Source organism: Pempheris klunzingeri, chromosome 1 (assembly GCF_042242105.1).
Source record: "Pempheris klunzingeri isolate RE-2024b chromosome 1, fPemKlu1.hap1, whole genome shotgun sequence".
In the NCBI taxonomy this organism is placed as follows: Eukaryota; Metazoa; Chordata; class Actinopteri; order Acropomatiformes; family Pempheridae; genus Pempheris; species Pempheris klunzingeri.
Genome location: NC_092012.1, coordinates 16,800,535 through 16,819,509, shown reverse-complemented (window position 1 = coordinate 16,819,509; position 18,975 = coordinate 16,800,535). Strand labels below are relative to the sequence as shown.

Here is an 18,975-nt window from a genome sequence, read left to right as displayed (position 1 = left end):
AGCATACCTGACATCATTTGTAAAGTTTCCCCACATACGTAGGTAAGGTCTTTGTAGTGGAAAATGTACATGCTGACTGTGCTCAAACATGACAGTATTCTTGGGGAAAAAAGACGAAATGGTTGCATAACATTTCTTATCTGGGGAAACACAGGAAGTTATGTATAATGTACAAAGGAGCAGACAGTTTACTGCAACATGTAGCTTGTGTAGCTGTCATTGCATCAAATATGCCCCTTAAACTCATCTCATTATCAATGCAGAGCATGGAGTAAAGTCTGATTCCCTTGGTATTGTTTTGAACACAACACAAAAAACCACCAGTACTTTGTGATGCCTTTTTCCTGGCAACACTTGGGCTGCGTAGGAAATGTTACAGAAATGCTGCTAGGTGTATCTAGACGGCTTAGTACATCATCTCCTACAGAGAAACAGTACAATATGCTGCAAATTCAATACAAAACACTTGATTTGTTACTGTTAGTCATGACATGACCGTAAAAAATTCAGCTCATTGAGTGATAGAAACAGTCACAGCATCCACAAAAGGTGTCACTGTAAATATTTCTATAAGCCTCAGCCAAACCAGTAATGTCCTGATATTTTTTGCAGCCAATCATCTTAATGTCATCGACAGTTCTTGGAAATGTCCGTCAAAAAGGCAGCAAAGACGGGGTTTTGCTTTTTGTCCTTGTTATATGGAAATAATGACACAGATTAGTGGCTGGGGTATGATCACAAACTGTAAGACACTATGGATCCTCATTCAACACTGGGGGAAAATAACTTACTGAAAGCTGCATCCTAGTGCAGTAATATTTGTGGTAAGAAATCCACAATTTCAGTACACAAACTACTTCAGATGAATCATTCGGCACATTGATCAATTAGTTTAATATAGAGTAGATATACTAAGAGTACATCTCCCCGATAGGACACTTACATTTCTTACTAATCATAATATAGTGTGCCAGTGACCATTTTAAAGTCATATTAAATATTAAACTGAACTTAAGATCAAAGTACTCGTTTCCAATAAAATGCTCTCTTCCCTCTTCATATTTTCAATAAACAGGAACAAGAAACAATACAAGTCGTACTTTTCAGCTCCAAACTCATATTTCATATTGAACAGACTTTCTACTTTTGGCAGGAGTGGAACAACATTTCCATTTTCTATCTTGCAATTTTCACGTCAAGAGTCTTTTGAAAATTCTTTAATAGTCTGTGACAGAACACAGAGCCCAGAAAGTTGACAAACAGCATTTTCATTATAAATGAGCTTTGAAAACGGTGTCTATCTCACGCGGCCAGGCCGAACCAATGCAGAACTAATGTTCACAGACAGACTGCTCGGTTCATGTTTAGGTTTGGAGTCCAATCTGTCTGACAAATAAGATTCCCCACCCTGCTCAATTTGCCCACCCACTGCTTTGTCCGTCTTTATTATACAAACATACCACCCTTCGACCGAAGCCAAATGGAAACCTCAAAAGCATTATTACGACGAAGGAACATTATACCAATTATAGAACAGATCAGTCGCTATGCCATTTACAACTTCAACATTTCTGAGCCGCTCAGTGCTTTGCTGTGTCCTACTCAAAAACGCGGAAGGAAAGCAAAAGGTCTACAACAACTGCAGAGCAACAGCAGAGTAAAACAGAAGACAGTGGAAGGCATGGAGGTAGCAGACAGACCAAAGCTTTAAATCTTTAATAAAGCCTATTAACAGGCCTCTGTTAGCCAGTCTATGAGATCTGGCAGAGGTCCAGGTGCTTTTGTCAGTAATTAGACACTCTTCAAAGAGAGTTTACTGGGCCTTTTGTTCAGGCTTCATCTCGACCGGTTTAAAAAAGGGGCAGGGACAGCCTTTCTAGGATTAAAAAAATCCTGCTATTAGCAATATATATATATATTTTTTTCACCTTTTAGAAAACTGTGCAGCTGATGCAAATGTAAATCAGATTTGCAATGATCTGCTGGTTTCTAAAAGCTGTGATCCGACTTCTAATTGCAGCACAGTTATAAAAATGTATTGATGTTTTTACTGGTAGAAGAACAAAAAAAAAAAAATGAAACGAGGGGATTTGGTAAAAATTGCAAGCTATTGCAGCATTTGCAAAGACTCCCTTGATTAAATAACCAAACAAATAAATAAAACAAAACCTTCCTGCGGGCACTGACAAGCTGAGTTGACCCCTCCTGAACAGTTTCCACTTTCTCTGAGGTGCTGTGGGAAAAAAGGAATTCAACAACAGGAAATGGAGCCACAGTGTTAAAGGAAATCCCAAAGAGGGAGGTGGGCCATTTCTAACATGGACACAAACAAACCCTCCAGAAGCTGCTCTATTCCCAGAGTGCACCTGTGCTGTGTAGCTCCACGGTATGACAACATGGTCGGTGGTACCTTATGTCAGGTTTAATTTCTGTTTTTTTCTTTTTAAGGCAGCAGATTAGTTTTGATTTATACATTATAGTGCTTGCATAGTTGCAGTTAATTTGGAGATTTATCTAAACCACTATCATTTTGTAGTCACTAAAATGACTGGACACAATTTAGATGTACGCGTTATTATACTATGCAGAGATTACTGAGCCAGAAAGAAGAAGAGACAGTCTTATGAGAAAGTAAAAAAAAAAAAGGGGGGATTAGTGTGAAATAGTTTCTCACAATTCTCAAGTGCTGGTCATTAGGACAAGGAGAAGATGTAATTCAGGACTGAACTGAGATCAGGAAGGAAACAAAGAATCCAAGTGTGACACAGCTATACGGTAGAGGAGCCTGAATCTGCTGGATCAGTGTTGGTGTCAGTTGATAACCGATTGCTATATAAAACCTGAGCCATTTCAGATCCATTGTTCAGTGTAACCCATTGTGCTCTGGGTAAGCAGCTGTCAAAAGCGCCCTTTCTGCACTCGGTTAAAACACTTAAATGCTCTCCTGGTGCACAGTGATGTCAGCAAGTGAACCGTGGAGGAGCAAAAACAAATAAATAGCAGCCGGCAGTTCCAATTAATAATATTCACATTGACAGAGCGTGTCAGCGATGCAAGAAACGCTGCTCTGGGTTTTTTTTTTAAGTGACCGTTTTGTCTTTGTTTCAGCTAAGTTTGCAGGTACAGAGCAGCTCTGAAGGTCTGCTGTCAACTGAAACATATAAGCTTTTGATTTTACTGCAGACTGTCTGAATTCAAACCCTCCAGTCATAACAACAGACTGACACTCTCCCGTCCATATTACTAATATATCATAGAATAAAACAATGAACACTCCTCAGAATATCTTGGGAGGCCACTGAAGTGAAGCTGTGATGTGGGGTTAACCCACCATATCACAGAATTTCACCGTTACATAGTTTTTCCAACAGAGAGCAGAAATTCATTTGATGTTGTTCACAATAAACATTTGACTGACATAATTTCATATGTCTATAGTTCTTTAGAGCTGAAACAATTGGTCAATTAATTGATGGTCAATCAAACGATCATCACAGGGAAGCCGTGGTTCAAGGGTGACATGGGTCGCTCGCTAATCGCAGTTTGATGTGTGTGTTGTATGTTTGGTGTGTGAATCAGCAAAAACCATTTACAATTAGCATCTTAAGTCGTTTTTTGAATAAAAAGATAAGAACATTTTCTCGTTTAAGCTTGTAAAATGTGAAAAATTACATTCTAGTAAATTAGACATCTTTAGTTTCTGAGACATACATTTGATTTCATGACTTTGGGCTGCTTCTTGATAGGCCAAATGCTCACTAATAATAATACTGTGGGTTATGTTTCCTTTTTAAGAAAGGCTGCATTTTATATTTCAACTCTTACTTTAGTTTAGTTCTGCTTTGCACTCTACATGCAGCTGCTTCAGGTGCATTTACTTTGATGCTATGAGACATTTAGCTATTTTAGCAGTTAGTAAGCAGACTCGCACACAAGGTTTATTGAGCCTTTAAAACCAAACAATTTGTTGTGACAGATTTTAGACTGTTATATTCAGTCAGTCCATTTTTTAAAACTTTACATTTTTCAAAGTATCTTTTAAGGTTGAAGGCTTTTCTGATGGATGATTCTTTAAAAAGTACCTCTACATCCTCTTTCTCAGCAGCACACTCCACTGTATCCCCACAGCATTGAATGTTAATTTCACACTCTTCCCTTTGTCCTTCCCAGTGGGGTAGGGCACAGGCTCATTTTCAAACTAACCTCAAACTCTCCTGCCGAAAGGCGAGAAAATACAGAAATGTGAAATTCCAATTTAGATCAATCAAATGAGGAGGGACTAGTTCCACAGAGATCCAGAGGAGTTCATGTATCTGGGGAGCGTCCGCAGGGAAGCGCCAGCTCGCCTTTGAGCAGTGAGGTGAGAGGAAAACGGCCATTAAAAAAAGAAGGTGACAAATGAGGACTAAGGGTTTAGGTCTTTGCTCCGTGACTGTTAGCTTACTGTACGTCCTTTGGTTCCTACTGTGGTTCTGATCCTGAACTACGCATTAACAGGTCATTTAGTGGACTGACTGACTGAATAATTAGCCTCAAATCATTAATCAGTTTAATCTTAGATGCTTAGATGTCAATCCAACATAATTTTACACTAAACAAGGTATTTGATATTTAATTATGTCAACAAAATAATCCTTAACAGTAATGGGTAAATGCACGGCTATAATATTTGCATATCACAGCTGGACCTACAATTTAGTGTTTCTGAAAACTAACCTCCATCCCAATTTGTACTACAGTGCATTCTGTTTGGAGGTTTGTCACATTTTTTTGTTTTTTTCACGATAATATGACCTCGCATTTTCATTTATCATTATATTTACCTTTATTTAATCAGAGCAAGCTCTCTTTTGCAAGGACGCTGTGATTATAGTGCGTATAAAAACATGAGTAAAATGAGAAACCTACAGAAAACACTGACAATTCTCTACATCTAACAGATCCAGGGCACCGTGGAAATAATGCTACGACAGTCTAAAACCAGTGTAATTCACACCCTAAAACCCACTGAAATGGGTGTTCCAATTTTCAAAAATATGGCTAAATAACTACTGGGTCAGTATATATAGTTTATGCTGTGACTTTAAGTTTCACTGCACCAGACATAGACATAACCATAACTTCCTGTTGTTTGATTCCAGTAAGTAGTGAGATAGGGTGATACACACAGCATACTGCAACACATCAATAAACGTCAAATACATCCATCAATTGTAACTTAATTGTGAAATTAAGTTCTTACCTTGGGATCTTCTTGTAGACGGACTTGTGTCCCTCTGTGATCCGACAGCGATCTCTTCATCACTGTACGATGCCGGAAGTGATAATAATCACCAAATACCTGAAAAGACAAAGAGATATGATCAGTTACCACAAGGCCATTTAAATCTCTCCTGGTATAATCTGATAATACACCTCATGAGATAACAGCTTTAATGAAGTATGAAATCATGCCATGTACTTTTATCTGCCACAAACAAAAACAAATAACCACCTTGTTAAATAGCTGTATTCGGCATGATTAGTCAGCTCTTGATGCAATATAAATGAGACCCATCAAATCGAGGCTACCAGACAGAAATATGCATGTAGACATCTGACCTCCAAACTCATAAATAAAAGTCATAAATGAATACATCCAGTAAATCAATTATTCATGAATTTATTTAATTGAGACCAAGGCAGTGATGACCTCAGTGTCCCACTTCGTCATGGACTGACCAAAAGCAGAATCAAAAGATTTTAGAAGCATCGTTTCATTTGGCTCAAGCTACAGGAAGCCCTTGTTAAAGCCCCTGATTTCTGGATCGCCCTTTTCTCTACAGCAAACTTCTACTCAGCTAGCATGAGTTCAACAAATCCCATCCTGCAAATCATTTTTTTCATGGAGCTAATGGCCTGCATTACCCAGTAAAAGGTGTGCTCACAATTAGAATTAAAGCTCATTTCCATTTTCATTACCCCCTCGAACTCCTGGTGCCAACACTTTGACCAGCATTCCCTTGTGAGACACCCAGTACATGACCCATAATCCTCTGTGGTCAGTTCAGTTATTACCACTGTGTAATCGAGGTCATCAAAGAATATGTTGCCCGAGCATAGAAAGCACTCCACATCACTTCAGAGCAGAGGGAGGACAGATACGTAGTATGAACCTACTCGAGTGACAGAATCCAATTTGATAGCACATTAAAAATTTAAATGCTTCATCAAGTTAAAAGACCAACAGCTAATTAATTGATAACAGAAAAAAAATGTTAGTTATAACCTATGGTTGCAACCCTAATCTACACTACGAGAATGTAGTACATGTGTGGCTATCAGATAGGAACATTTCAACATTCAGTTAAATACTACGTTTATCAGCCAACTAATCAAACATGTACAAAGGTGCTCAGGTGTCGTCCAGGGTTCCACATGCTCTGAACTGTTCATTTGACTAAAGACAAAATGGGGAAATGCGGTTAGACTGAGAGTCATAAACAAATCACTTTAACATAATCACAGGCAGTGTAAATATATGATGATGATGATGATGATGATGATGATGATGATGATGGAAAGAAAAAAAACAACATACTGGGATGCTTTGTGTGAGGCTGAATTAGAGCAAAGGCACTGCAGTGTGCACTGCAACTTCACTACAAAAAAAAAGAGTCACGGTTCAGTCCCCCAACCTCCCCTGCACCCATTTAATCACAGTAAACAGGCCGATTCCAGCCAGACTGACACAAAAAGCCCCAGCACACAAAGCCAGTGGACAATAGGGAGGCAATAACCAAGAGGGAAGACACACTTTACAGTGATATTCAACTCAGGGGTGGAACCACCACCACAACCACGAGTCTGTGTGTGTGTGTGTCTGTGTGCGTGAGTAAAACCATTGAGGAACAAGTTAAAAGAGAAAATGCAGGACATGAAAGGGGATAAAACGCTGACATCCAAAAGGCATTAACCAAGCTGATGGCCCCTTCTCTGAGGAGGAGAAGAATAAGAGCAGGTAGCGGGTCCACTGTGTTAGCCCAGATAAGAGCCTGGGAGGTGGGACACTGATCAAAGACATGAATGGAGGGAGGTGGGATCAATTTAGCAGCTCAGAATAACACCAACATCAATGAAAAGACATTCCTAAAAACAAAGCATCTATGGTCAATATGGTGATGCCTCTTGAGGTATATTTCATTACACATCATATACCATAATTACCATAATGTGGGTTAAGGATATTTCTAAGGCAGCTACAGAGCAGTTTGATTGAATTTTAAATAAAATATAGATAAAAATCAGGTTTTGGTGTCAAGAAATTAGAACATCTTTCCAAATTCATTGTTCCGTGAGAAATTACATAATGCAGTACATTGTAGAAGACCCCAATTTGTCCAGTGGCAGTAGCATCAACAGACGCATGAAAGCAGCCACAACACATACTGGGTTTTTATTAAACAGTGCCACTTTCACTTTTTGTGAACTGGAAAACCCTTTTTCCTCACTGGCTCTGCTGCTTCTAATTGCTGTCTTTGCTTACACGGCAACAGTACAGCTGTCCGATGTGCTCAAAAACATCTGGAAGATGGATGGAGGAAAAGTAATGCTGGGTAATGTAGGAAATCACTAACTGATGGGGAACTTTGGGTATAATACTTTATCATAGATATAGAATAGATAGAATTCTCTGCATGGACACTTGCAACACTTCTACAAATGCATAGATGCACACGTTTCCACCTAAAGGGACTCAGTCACCTCACATTAAAAACAGCTCAACTGTTTCAAACATATGCGCGCACACACTTCACTCAACAAAATGGAGTCCATTCCACTCCTGCTAAATGTCTATTCTTGCAGCTCAATCATCGTCTGGCAATCAGGAACAACAGTTAAGAGCTTCTGTTTTCGACCATTTAATCTCAGGACCATTGCTTCTGAGGGGGTTTAACTGCTTTCCACTGGAAAAAAAAAAAAAAAAAAAAACAGGCCCATTTACGACAAAGACATTTAGATGGAAAAATTACGTGGAAACAGACAGATGAGGACTTGTGAGTGACCATTACTGATGTGATAAGCTGGGTACTGATAGAGCACAACAGGCTTAACCGGTGCTCTCTGAGTGGCCTATTACTGAAATGAGCCATTAATCCATCAACCTCATTAAAATTCACGGTAACAGACAGTGGAAAATTACTGTCTGCTGTTTTGTTTGCATGTTTGCTCCCTCCCCGCCTGCCAAATTTACCTTGTGGGAAAGCACTTATCAAAAGGTCTGGTGTCTCATCTCCTGTGACTGTTGACACAATTATGTTTTACAAAGAGCCAAGCAATGTCTAGAGACAAATTGGGAAGGAGGTTCGCGGGCTGCAGGGAAATGATATGAAACGTTTTTCCATGTAGAGCCGTGAATGTCAAGAACAAAGCCTGTGGATTTTGGTAATTCAGCGTGAGAGGCCATTATTGCAGTTAAACCACGGATAAAGCAATCATGACGCATTTTACTTTTAGTTTTGATGTTTAACTGCATTTGATTCAGGGGCACTGGGATGGAGGGCATTACAATATTTTGTTTGTGCATCAGCAGGTTGAGATGAACTGAGAAAATGAGGCCTAGGCAGGACCAAGCGATGTAGCCTCCTAAAATAGCTATGCAAATTGTTTATATAACGAGTCTGGAGTCTAATTACTCAGCGCGGTGAATGAGTAGGACAGGGGCACAGGCCGCCGCGGTGGCAGCTGGACATGAGCAACAGTTTCTTTCAAAGCAAGGCAGAGCCGGCCGAGCTGCCCCCACACACCTGAAAATGGGTTTGCACAGCTGTTCTACCTTTCTGCCAAACTACACTTAGTCATTACATGTTCTCTCCCCATTTCCCCCCCCCCTTCATTATTTGTACCACAGCAGTCATTCTGCCTCTCCTTGCTCATTAACCTTTAGTTTTATTTGGCATTTACGTTATTTATGTGCTTGATAAGAACATAAGCTCAATTGACAGTTTCGGTAGCTGTTACAGCGCAGTGACAAACACAGACGTAGGTGAAGTGGTGGCTAGCATGCAGGAAATTTGTCCAAATACATCTAAAACCACGTAGGAATAAACTATTAAGTTTATAAAGCCTTATAAGGTAAACTCAAGCTTCCTTATTTATCAACATACAGTCCATTCTCAACAAGCTGCCAGCCACATTCCTCTACTGTGTTTATACAGTAAATACAGATTATGATTCTTGGCACAGTCCACCGTTTACCTCAATTGTTCTGAAGAAGTCAAATTTGTCCAGTTGCTGAAGTTGACAAAAGCAAGTGGATTAGATGGGATGGTGAAATATGGGACATTTAAATAGGGAGGACAGCTGGGAAATACCCCAATGACATGATGTCTACAGGGAGGACAGGAGGCTGGACTCATGATTAGAATGACCGTCATTCAGACAGAGGGCCACCAGGCTCCTGTAACACGCTGTACAGTACTTAGTTCAAGGCTTTGTAGGTGACTGAGGGTTGCGGTGCATAAAGGGAACATTTTTCTGTTCTGGGGATGACGAAGTGTCATGTGATTATTATGTCTCTATCACCGGACAATGAAATAGAAATTCTAAACACTTGAACACATCTTTAAAATTTATGTTTTTGTACAACTGGACTATTCAATGAATGACCCCTCACTTTTGTCCTTCATTTGCAAATATTAAATCCTTCACTATGAACTCTTGTTCCATCTTGTTGATCTGTATTGGGAATACATTGTTCTTTTTACATGAGATTACCTTGTACAATGTAGTCTGCTGTTTGCAGATGATTAGCTCTCCCAGTTCTACAACCTTGCCACAAGTCACCAGGGCCCAATTTCTGCAACATTGTGGCTCCCCAATGAAATAACCTTCCCTCTCAGGTCAAGACTGCAGAGCCGCAAAGCCTGAGGACCTTTCCGTTAGAATAAAACCTTCCCTCTTCTGCGTGCGCCTGACCTTGCTTTTGAAATAAATGTAAGAAAATTCTTTACTTTTTCATTAACAGGGATTTAAGAATAATTTTAATAACATCTTCCCTCACTGTATTGTAACTGCATTGTACTGTAACCGTTTTGTGTTGTACTCGTAGTCACCAGTTTCCTGAAAATACTTATTTTCCACTGTGGGATCCTTGTCACCCATAACATAGTGTGTAGCTGTTGTCACAGGCTTTGCTTTTTGCCACTTTTGGCGGATTTGTGGAGAGTTCGGATTCAGAATATCCGACATGTTTTCCTGCCTCATTATGCATTTGTCCCCTGCAGATTGTGTGTGCTGTGCAGAGGTGTTTGTTAATAGTTTAATAATGTTTCCCAATAAAATATGGGTAGCGTTGGTATTTTCAAAATCCAGAAACATTTCCAATAAAGAGCAATTTTTCCACTAAGTAGGCTGGCAGCACAACCGGATGCTAAATCGCTTCAGCTTGCCAAACAAAGAAAAAGTGTTTGTGCTGCATTCTGCTACCATTCACCACTCTTACTCACTCTTCTATTCTGGGGATCTTCTATTGATTTAACAACACTGACACTTCAGTCACCACATGTAAATGTAAAATGAAATCTATATTGGCGACACTTTTTCCTTTGCCGTCAGTCCCACAACTGAATTTGTTGGAAAATGATGATGTCTGTCCAGGTGTCCAATACACGGTCACCTTCTCAACAAAGTATATCTGAAAAGTTCTGGTATGTAAAAAAAAAAAAGTGGAAAACAAGGCAGACCCTAAAACATTGACCGGTTCACAGGTTCTCACAACTTCAGGTTATGGGAAGCCCCAGGTTACAGGTCATAAAGTTCCTGTAGTGGTCAAGAGGTAACTGAACGGCAGTGGTGTGGACATGATTGTGTGTGTGTGTGTGTGTGTGTGTATGTGTTGTGAGGAACACCCATCTTTGGTGAAGGAGTGGGTTTCAGTGTTGACAGACATCATACTGTGATGTGATGTAACACTGGAAAAGACCATGACATTGTTACTTATTAATATGTGCACAGTAAATGTCAATGCTGCACCCAGACCGGGATGAATATTTAATGGATGAAACAGTACCAGTTTTGAGGTCACCATTTTTGATCCATCAGGAAAAAACACGCAAAATATTGCTATAAATTGCTATTTAAGCTGTGGCGTACTGAACAAACTATGACTTTAGTCAATAGTGTTAAAAAGTCATTACTGCTGCAAATGGCTACAACCTACTGATAAAGTAGAATTTTCTTAAAAGTAAATCAAAATATTCTTTTAAATAAATAAAATAAATATTCATTAAGGTGTAGCATTTAGAAAGTGTATACATGTTATATCATATGTCTTTTTATATTGTGGTATATTGTGCCTGAATATTAAATACGCTTCACTAAAAGGCCACATTACATAGTTTCTCTTAAATTCAACACCATCTTTCAACCATTATAACAATGTTTGGTGCAGACTAAAAAGACTAAAACAGTGTTTTCCTCAGCGTCCGGGGTGACATTTAATTTCAAATGTATTACAATAATTTCATAGTTATTAATCAACTCTTGCTTGAAAAATGATTGACATTTTTCTCTCCAGAAATACTCGGATGATCCAAATGAATTCCGATACGGTTTGACACAACAGTTATCTATAAGCTATCATCACAAACCTCGTCTTACCAGTTACCTTGAATATGGTCTCAACATTATCACAACATTGAGCTGGCAGGTCATTCTTCATATCAGCCCACACTGTGTGTAATTTGTCTCTCCCTACAAAAATGGGTACTAAAGGTTCTCCATGCTGTTACAAGTGTTAGTTGTGTTAGTTATCTGTGCAAATACACCAGTAAAACAGGCTGGAACAGTCTCTTCTATGGCCAACATTAGCCATAGATATAATGAGGCTTACTCTCAGAAGTACCCATGTGCTCTTTATAACACAGGGCGTTTTTCACATCACTGTGTGAGTATATACATGTGTGTGTGTGTGTGTGTGTGTGTGCGCTCCATCCTCCTTGGGTCTCTGCATTAGTACAACAACTGGTCCACTGCAGCACACCTCGACTTTATGGAGTGGATGAGCATGTAAAGAAGTTTACAGTGTCATGGCAGAACTGCTGCAGGGCTGTTAGCTCACGGGTCGATGAGAGCTGTCCTCAGATGACTAACTCTTCACAGCAAGGTCTTTATGGAGCGGTGGGGGTAAAGTCAGATAAGCACAAGATAGCACACATATACGGTTACATAGACCTTACGACACCACAGCCCCAGATTTTGTACAGACAATAATAATCAATTACAGAAAAGTCAATGCATCCGCAAAGTAGACACGCAATCTATTCTTTCCCACAGTTGCAAAAGCACAGTATGACCCAATTAACTAAGTCATGGATACTTGGTCACATTTATGGATGCTTCCTATTCAGCTTTTGGTCTCCAATGTTTTTTCTCCAAAGCAATCTTTGAAAAAAGAGAAAAAAAACATATTGACGTAGTGAAAGGAAATATTGCCATGAGCCTCTGGCCCTCTATGACTGAACACTCTCACTCCCACACCAGACTAAAACTGACCAACTTTGTGAGCTGTGAACTTTCGCCCCAGGGTGGATTCAGATGTCATCTCAAAGAAACGGTCGGTCCTGAGCAGAGCTGAAATCAGCAGGTGCAGCAGTGAAAGCGTTTCTGACCAAGTTGTTTTGACCTCAGCCTGAGAGGTATTTTTGAAAATAACCTCTCAGAGCAGAGACGTGCTCCTTTAGACAAGAGGCAACTGTGATCAGTGGGAACTCTTCAACATTTCAAAACAAAAATCACTTTACTCGCCTCCATCTCTTGCAGTGTCTCCGAGGTAAAAGTCTGGTATGTTGAAGCATGAGTCAGATGTTCCTCTGCTTCGATCCAATTTGTAAAATAGTGCATCTTTTTGTGTAACTTTGTTTCACCATAACAAACAGCTACTGGGTCTTCATATTCTTGATCTATTCAAATATCATTAGGTATATTCAGACAGATAAAAAGCTGTTAATTACTTGCCTCTTTCACTGTGGCTGACACCTTATCAACGACTGAGTTTGGTGTTGGTACAAAGAGACATGTGACTTTGTAAAAGGGTGGTTAGGTTTTAACTATGACTGATGTGACTTTCAAAGAATTCGTCTGCTGGTGTTAATATTCATCATGTTTCCTTCATTACTCTGCAAGTAACATTTTATTTTCATTAATATTTAAAACTCTGTTTAATTCATTTTTCTGTAATCGCCTCCCAGGCCGCCGCAGTACCTCTGTGCTCTATGAAAACGGCTGCACAGGGTCCTGCAGTAGCAAAATCTTCAGGCATAACCTGAGAATGACAGATTATCTAACTTGTGTGGTCTTCAAAAAGGGAGTTGATGCATTAAACTTTTCAACCTTAAATAATGGAGTAAAAATCGCTGCTCAAAGTGGACAAATGATTCCTTTAGCACTGTACAAATGCAAACCCTGTGTGCCTTTGTGAAGAAGAGTACAATAACAAACTCTGTACAAACTCACTGAACAAATTCTATTATTTTATCATTGATATTATAACAATAATCAGTCAATTTAGCCATATGCATGTGTGGGAAAAAAGAAAAGACTGTACAAGTCGCTCTTTAGAAACATTAATGTATTTCTTAAAATTTCATTAAATTGACTTCCTTGGATTAGAAATGAAGTATCTCTATTAACTCTGCAGCATGAGCACTTAGAAGACATCTCAGCCTTCAGATACTATAAGAAAGTCTCGACCCTACTTATGTAATGTCTCAACTTGCTGTCTCCTATTTTACAAGAAATCCCTGCGTCTTTAGACAGAGTTGAGAAGAGATTTTCTTTTGTGCATCTCTGTTGATATTTTTCAGATGTTTTTTATGAGATTAAAAAGAGAGAAACTGAACTCCTAATTCATGGACTAAAGTGAAAAAGGAACTGGTCCGGCAACCTGCTGTGTGATCAGCGACGCAGAACTTCGACATAGTGAATTTCTAATCACATAAGTCTGGTAGAAGCAAAACACCTTTTTATGATCGGCATGCTGGAAATCAAGGGTTGCCCTATTAAAAGTCATATTAACAGTTCAGAGATAATCTCTGTGAACACGTCATCGACATTCATACGGATGCCTTGGTGAGCTTACCCTCATTAGTGGAGGAGTTCGACCGAATCCATCGCTAGCTACCCAGTTTGTGCACGCATGTGTGTGTGTGTGTGTGTGTGAAGAAATTGGAGAGGGACAGGGAGGAAGAAGGTTTTTATCACGAGGGAGGCAGTTCTATCATGGGGAATGCAAACTGTATGATTGCTTTTGACACCATGAGGGAATACCAAATCTAATCTGAGCTTTGAATCTGTATTAAACAGTACACTACAGAAAAGGACCAGCATGTAGTATACAAGGGAAAGAATCTATTGTTTAAAACTGGGGATAGCGGGTTTTTCTACGTTTGAGTGGATAACTCGTCCAATTTGTTTTTTATACAGTGTACTGATTTAATTATTACCCAATTTTGGCATTAGTCTACTTTTAGAAAATGGCAAATGTCTGAGGATAACAAATCCACATAGAGGCACCCCTAAAGCCCGCTGTTTATCACTTTATATGCCAATTGTTTAATCCATAAGAGTGTGAACGTGCAGTCAGAAGATGACTTTTTAAGAAGAGGATGACGCTAATACTAAAATAGAGAAAACAACTCCAGGAAAGCACAGAGCATCACATATTTATGGCACAAAGCACATCCAAGGATTGAGTTTGCCTTTAAGTGTTTTCTCCCTCCATGTAGCTTAGAGTGATGAGTGACAGTGATGAGAAAGACAGAAGATTTACCATGAATTCACGGGTATTTCAACCAAAGTAGTATGCCTCACAGCCCCAAGGGCCCCCTGCCAAGAGTGCTGGAATAAACGCCATTATATAAGTAGACATGAAAGCATGCTGCATAAATTCCTGGGTTGGACAGAATTAATGTGCACTGATGAATAAGCATGAGCAGTGATATTAATACGGCGGTGAGCCTCTAAATACAAGCAGAGCCGCAGATTACAGGACTGAATTAAATGATGAGGCTGAACATTTTTGGTCTCATCATCTGATTTCTGTCTTTCGGTGTAAAAAATGTTCACTTGAGGATTTAATCAGAGTGATGGAGATTTTTAAAGTCAGTTTAGGCAGTATATACAGGGGTAATGTCCTTGACGATGAGTGTGACAGCTGAAGCCTTTTCTATGAAGTTAACAGTGCGTTAAAACTGGCAAACGAGCACTTTGACTATAAACGCAGAGAGTGCAAGGACACACGTAACTAAGAGAGCCTTCGATTTAAATATAACCTCTCATTAATAACCTGTTGCATTCACACACACACACACACACACACACACACACACACACACACACACACACACACACACACACACACACACACACACACACACACACACACACACACACACACACACACACACACACACACACACACACACACACACACACACACACACACACACACACACACACACACACACACACACACACAATGAAGGCAGTGCAAAAGGTGATTGCCAGTGGGACAAGAGCTAATAAGATTTAACTCTGGGTGTCTGGCGTCTAATTTTATCTCCCCTCTTTACTCTTAGAGGATTGATAGAGCACTGCTGCTGGACAGAAATACCAAACAGGTTCTTCCAACCCCAAATGGAGGACCGCAGGGGCAATTTGTGAAAGCTGCACTCTCTTAATTTCCTAACAACTCTCCATCTAAAACATTTCCATCACTGTCCTCCCTCTCCACGGAGGACTGGGCACTTTTGTCTCTGCATCCTCCACAGGTAGCCAAACCCTCTGCAATTCAATTTAATGGACTTTCATGAGGGTCTCCCCAAGGTGCACGGCAGTGGTGACTTTGAGGAAAATGTGAAGAGGACATAACACTTTTACATTAGTAGGGGAAGGACTTCACCTTTTGATGAAAAGTGCTTTCAGAAAAGAAATGAAGTTAGTTGCTAAACAGAGGGAAGTAGCTCAAATTGACCAGGATACTATGCATTCGTCAACTTTGCACGTTCTTGAAATGCTATACTTCAGAACAACTTTTCTCATTATTGCTGGTTTGGTTATTCAAACGCGTCCTGCTGCACGCTGCTCACATGACATTGAGCCACAACCTCGTCCTACCGCTGCCAACGCCCGGGGCTGCACACTTTGCAGCCCGTGATCCCTCTCACTCTAGAAAAAGCCTCCGACTCATTGTACTCCTCCTCTCTGCACTGTAGGTGAAGTGGGGTGAAAGAAAGACTGATCGCAAAACAAGATCCACCGCACAGATGGAAGAGGGGAATCCCTCCAAGACTGTTTGTTGCTGCAGTTTCCACGGAGATCAGCTAAGGTTCGGTTTAGACAATGTGGTACACTGTCATAAGGGCAACACATTGTGATAAAGCGTTTGGTTTAGCTAGAAGATAGCTAAAAAGCTTTAGCTAGCAATAATAAAAGGGCTGATTTGTTCATGACATTACCTTCAGGAAGGCAAAACAAATGTTCTTGTGTCTTCTGTGTTGTTCTCGGCATCACGAGCCTTTTCAAAACATGACACCAACCAGACATAACTGATGTAGATTCGGTATGGTATGCATAGTGCACTTCAACTTATGTTGTTATGGAGAAAAATGTTGAGCACGTCATTCTGGCTGAATGATTATCTCATCAGTCATTGCTCATCTGTACTGCAATTGTCTTGCTCGAGGGAGGACTACAGGCTGGAGCCTCCTGTTCAATAACGTTATCACAAAGCTCTTAATTTGGACACAATCCTCTTGCTGCTTCCTCCCCAGACTTAATGGTGAATTTGATCCAATGAGTAACTGGTGCTTTATAGGCCACCAGGCACACTCACACACACACACACACACACACACACACACACACACACACACACACACACACACACACACACACACACACACACACACCTTTTCCTCCCGCTCAAATCTGTCCCAACATCAATTTCACAGATAAATGTGGGGCAAAAGGCGAGAAATTGATGTTGCCAAAAATTGATCCTGTGACTGCTCGCATATAAAAGTACTGGATGAAGCCGGTAAAAAGAAAAGGTTGTGAAATGAATATAACATCTCATTATAACTGGCTAACTCTTATATAAGGGAGAGTGGTCTGCACAATGTGACTAACCAGCTCAATGAGACAGATCATCAGCAGTGCACAAACGCATGTCACAGGCACACCCATTTTCCCAGCTACCTGCTAGAGATTACATTTTTTAAAGCTTTGCACTCACATCAAAGTTTCCCTTAAATGTACTGCATCACAACTGTGAACAGTGGCAGGAAACAGCCACGGACCATTTCTGAGAGCACTTTCGATATTTATCTCTTGAAAGAAACCAAAGGACATCCTGTAAGTAAAGCATCATTTCCCTGAATATCTCAGTCAACTTTTAAGAAGTCATTACAGGCAAAGCACACCACACCCACACCTTCACACATAATGGCTGGCTGGATCTGATAGCGAATTTGTACAATCTCTTTTTGAACATCCTGACATTCAAAGGAGGATACTAATCACAGTTGAATACAGGGAGATGGTTTCTCAGATGTGACTATGAAAACAGGTTGTTGAATGGTGTGTGTTTTCACACATCCATAGCAAAATGGAAAAATCAGCTTTGTAGAGGTTTTAGTGGGAGGCAAAAAAGCACTCAACATGTTTGTAAGACCTTGAGAATATACACAGTGCAAAACACTGAATGCAAAACACAACTTTATTCGACATCTCCGCAGGGCACCTTTAAGTTACTATCTGCAAAATAGATGCTGCAGGAACATAAGGTGAGGTTCATCCCTGCAGCTTAAATCAAAGCTGTGTGGTGAACTACGCAGGTAAAGCCCTGAGAATGACCAATCAGTGTGATACTCTTATTTACAATGAAGCAGAGTTAAAATAATGTCAACAACTATGCAGAATTGACAGACAACAGTGAGTTTATTTCAGAGAATTTGGACTGGGGTTTCAGTGGGTCATTGCAGCGCATTTCACCTCATCGTCTTATTCTACGAAAGCAAATCAACACAGAAGTCACTCGCAAGCTGCGTCCAACTGCAGCCGCACATGCCGTAACGCCTTGCTCCTCCTGATGCGAAATTGATGTGTACATTTATGTGGCTGAATGTCAATCAACAAAATTATTCATAATTTCCACTCCCTTGGCGGCATGAACAAATGAGCTCTTCCAACCAAATAATTCAGCAATCGGGGGAAGATATTGAACGCAGTTACAACACGGAATTATTCATAGTAGACAGCAGCACGGAGCAAAACAACTCTGGTCTCATCTACATTAAGAGAATGAAACGCAGTCGCTGGCTTGTCAGGCAACATTACACTCATATGACATGTTCTGCCTTTATTTCAGCTCCCTGTCAAATAAAGCTGTGCTGGGTCAGACACAAAATTATATCAATCAGATGATTGTTTCAGACACTACAAGGGTACAGACATTAAGCTGTGTATTGCCCTGCATATTATATGTGATCCTTGCACAGAACTCACCGCTATCAAGTCCTGAATCAATACAGTTTAGCTAACATAACAAGAGTGGAGAGAAAGATGTGCGTACAAGATGAATTACCAAAAGCAATTATGAGCACAGTATCCATCTCGCCAACTTCAGCGTCAGACCGCAAGCCCGCTCAGGATGTGTGCCAAGTGTGTTCGTGAGAATGTCGTGTTCGTGTATATTTCAGTCCAACACTCTTTACAGCCAGCTGTTTAGGACAGACTGAAGTTCTCATAAAAGTGAGCACAGATAATGATTTATTTTTACAGTTTGGGAGAAGCTGTGTGCTTGACCGGATTTGATCAATTAAAATGCACAGGTGTTAATTTTCCCTGCTGTTTCTACAGCACTGTTTGGATGACATTGTCATAGTGAGTCTTTAAGCTTCCGACATCCAACACACTCACGACTGGCAAGTACAA

The 18,975-nt window shown here is 40.1% G+C and overlaps 2 protein-coding genes across 3 annotated transcripts in view; one reads left to right on the top strand and one right to left on the bottom strand.

Moving 5' to 3' along the window:
* The window catches only part of LOC139225377 (lysosomal protective protein), a 124,002-nt gene that overhangs the window by 41,900 nt on the left and 63,127 nt on the right, over positions 1–18,975 (top strand). The gene's annotated exons all lie outside the window — the stretch shown is intronic.
* The window catches only part of furina (furin (paired basic amino acid cleaving enzyme) a), a 73,351-nt gene that overhangs the window by 30,272 nt on the left and 24,104 nt on the right, over positions 1–18,975 (bottom strand). Inside the window, exon 3 of the mRNA XM_070856157.1 lies at positions 5,243–5,341. Within this exon, the coding sequence (XP_070712258.1) occupies positions 5,243–5,341 (99 nt within the window). The remainder of the gene's footprint in view (positions 1–5,242; positions 5,342–18,975) is intronic.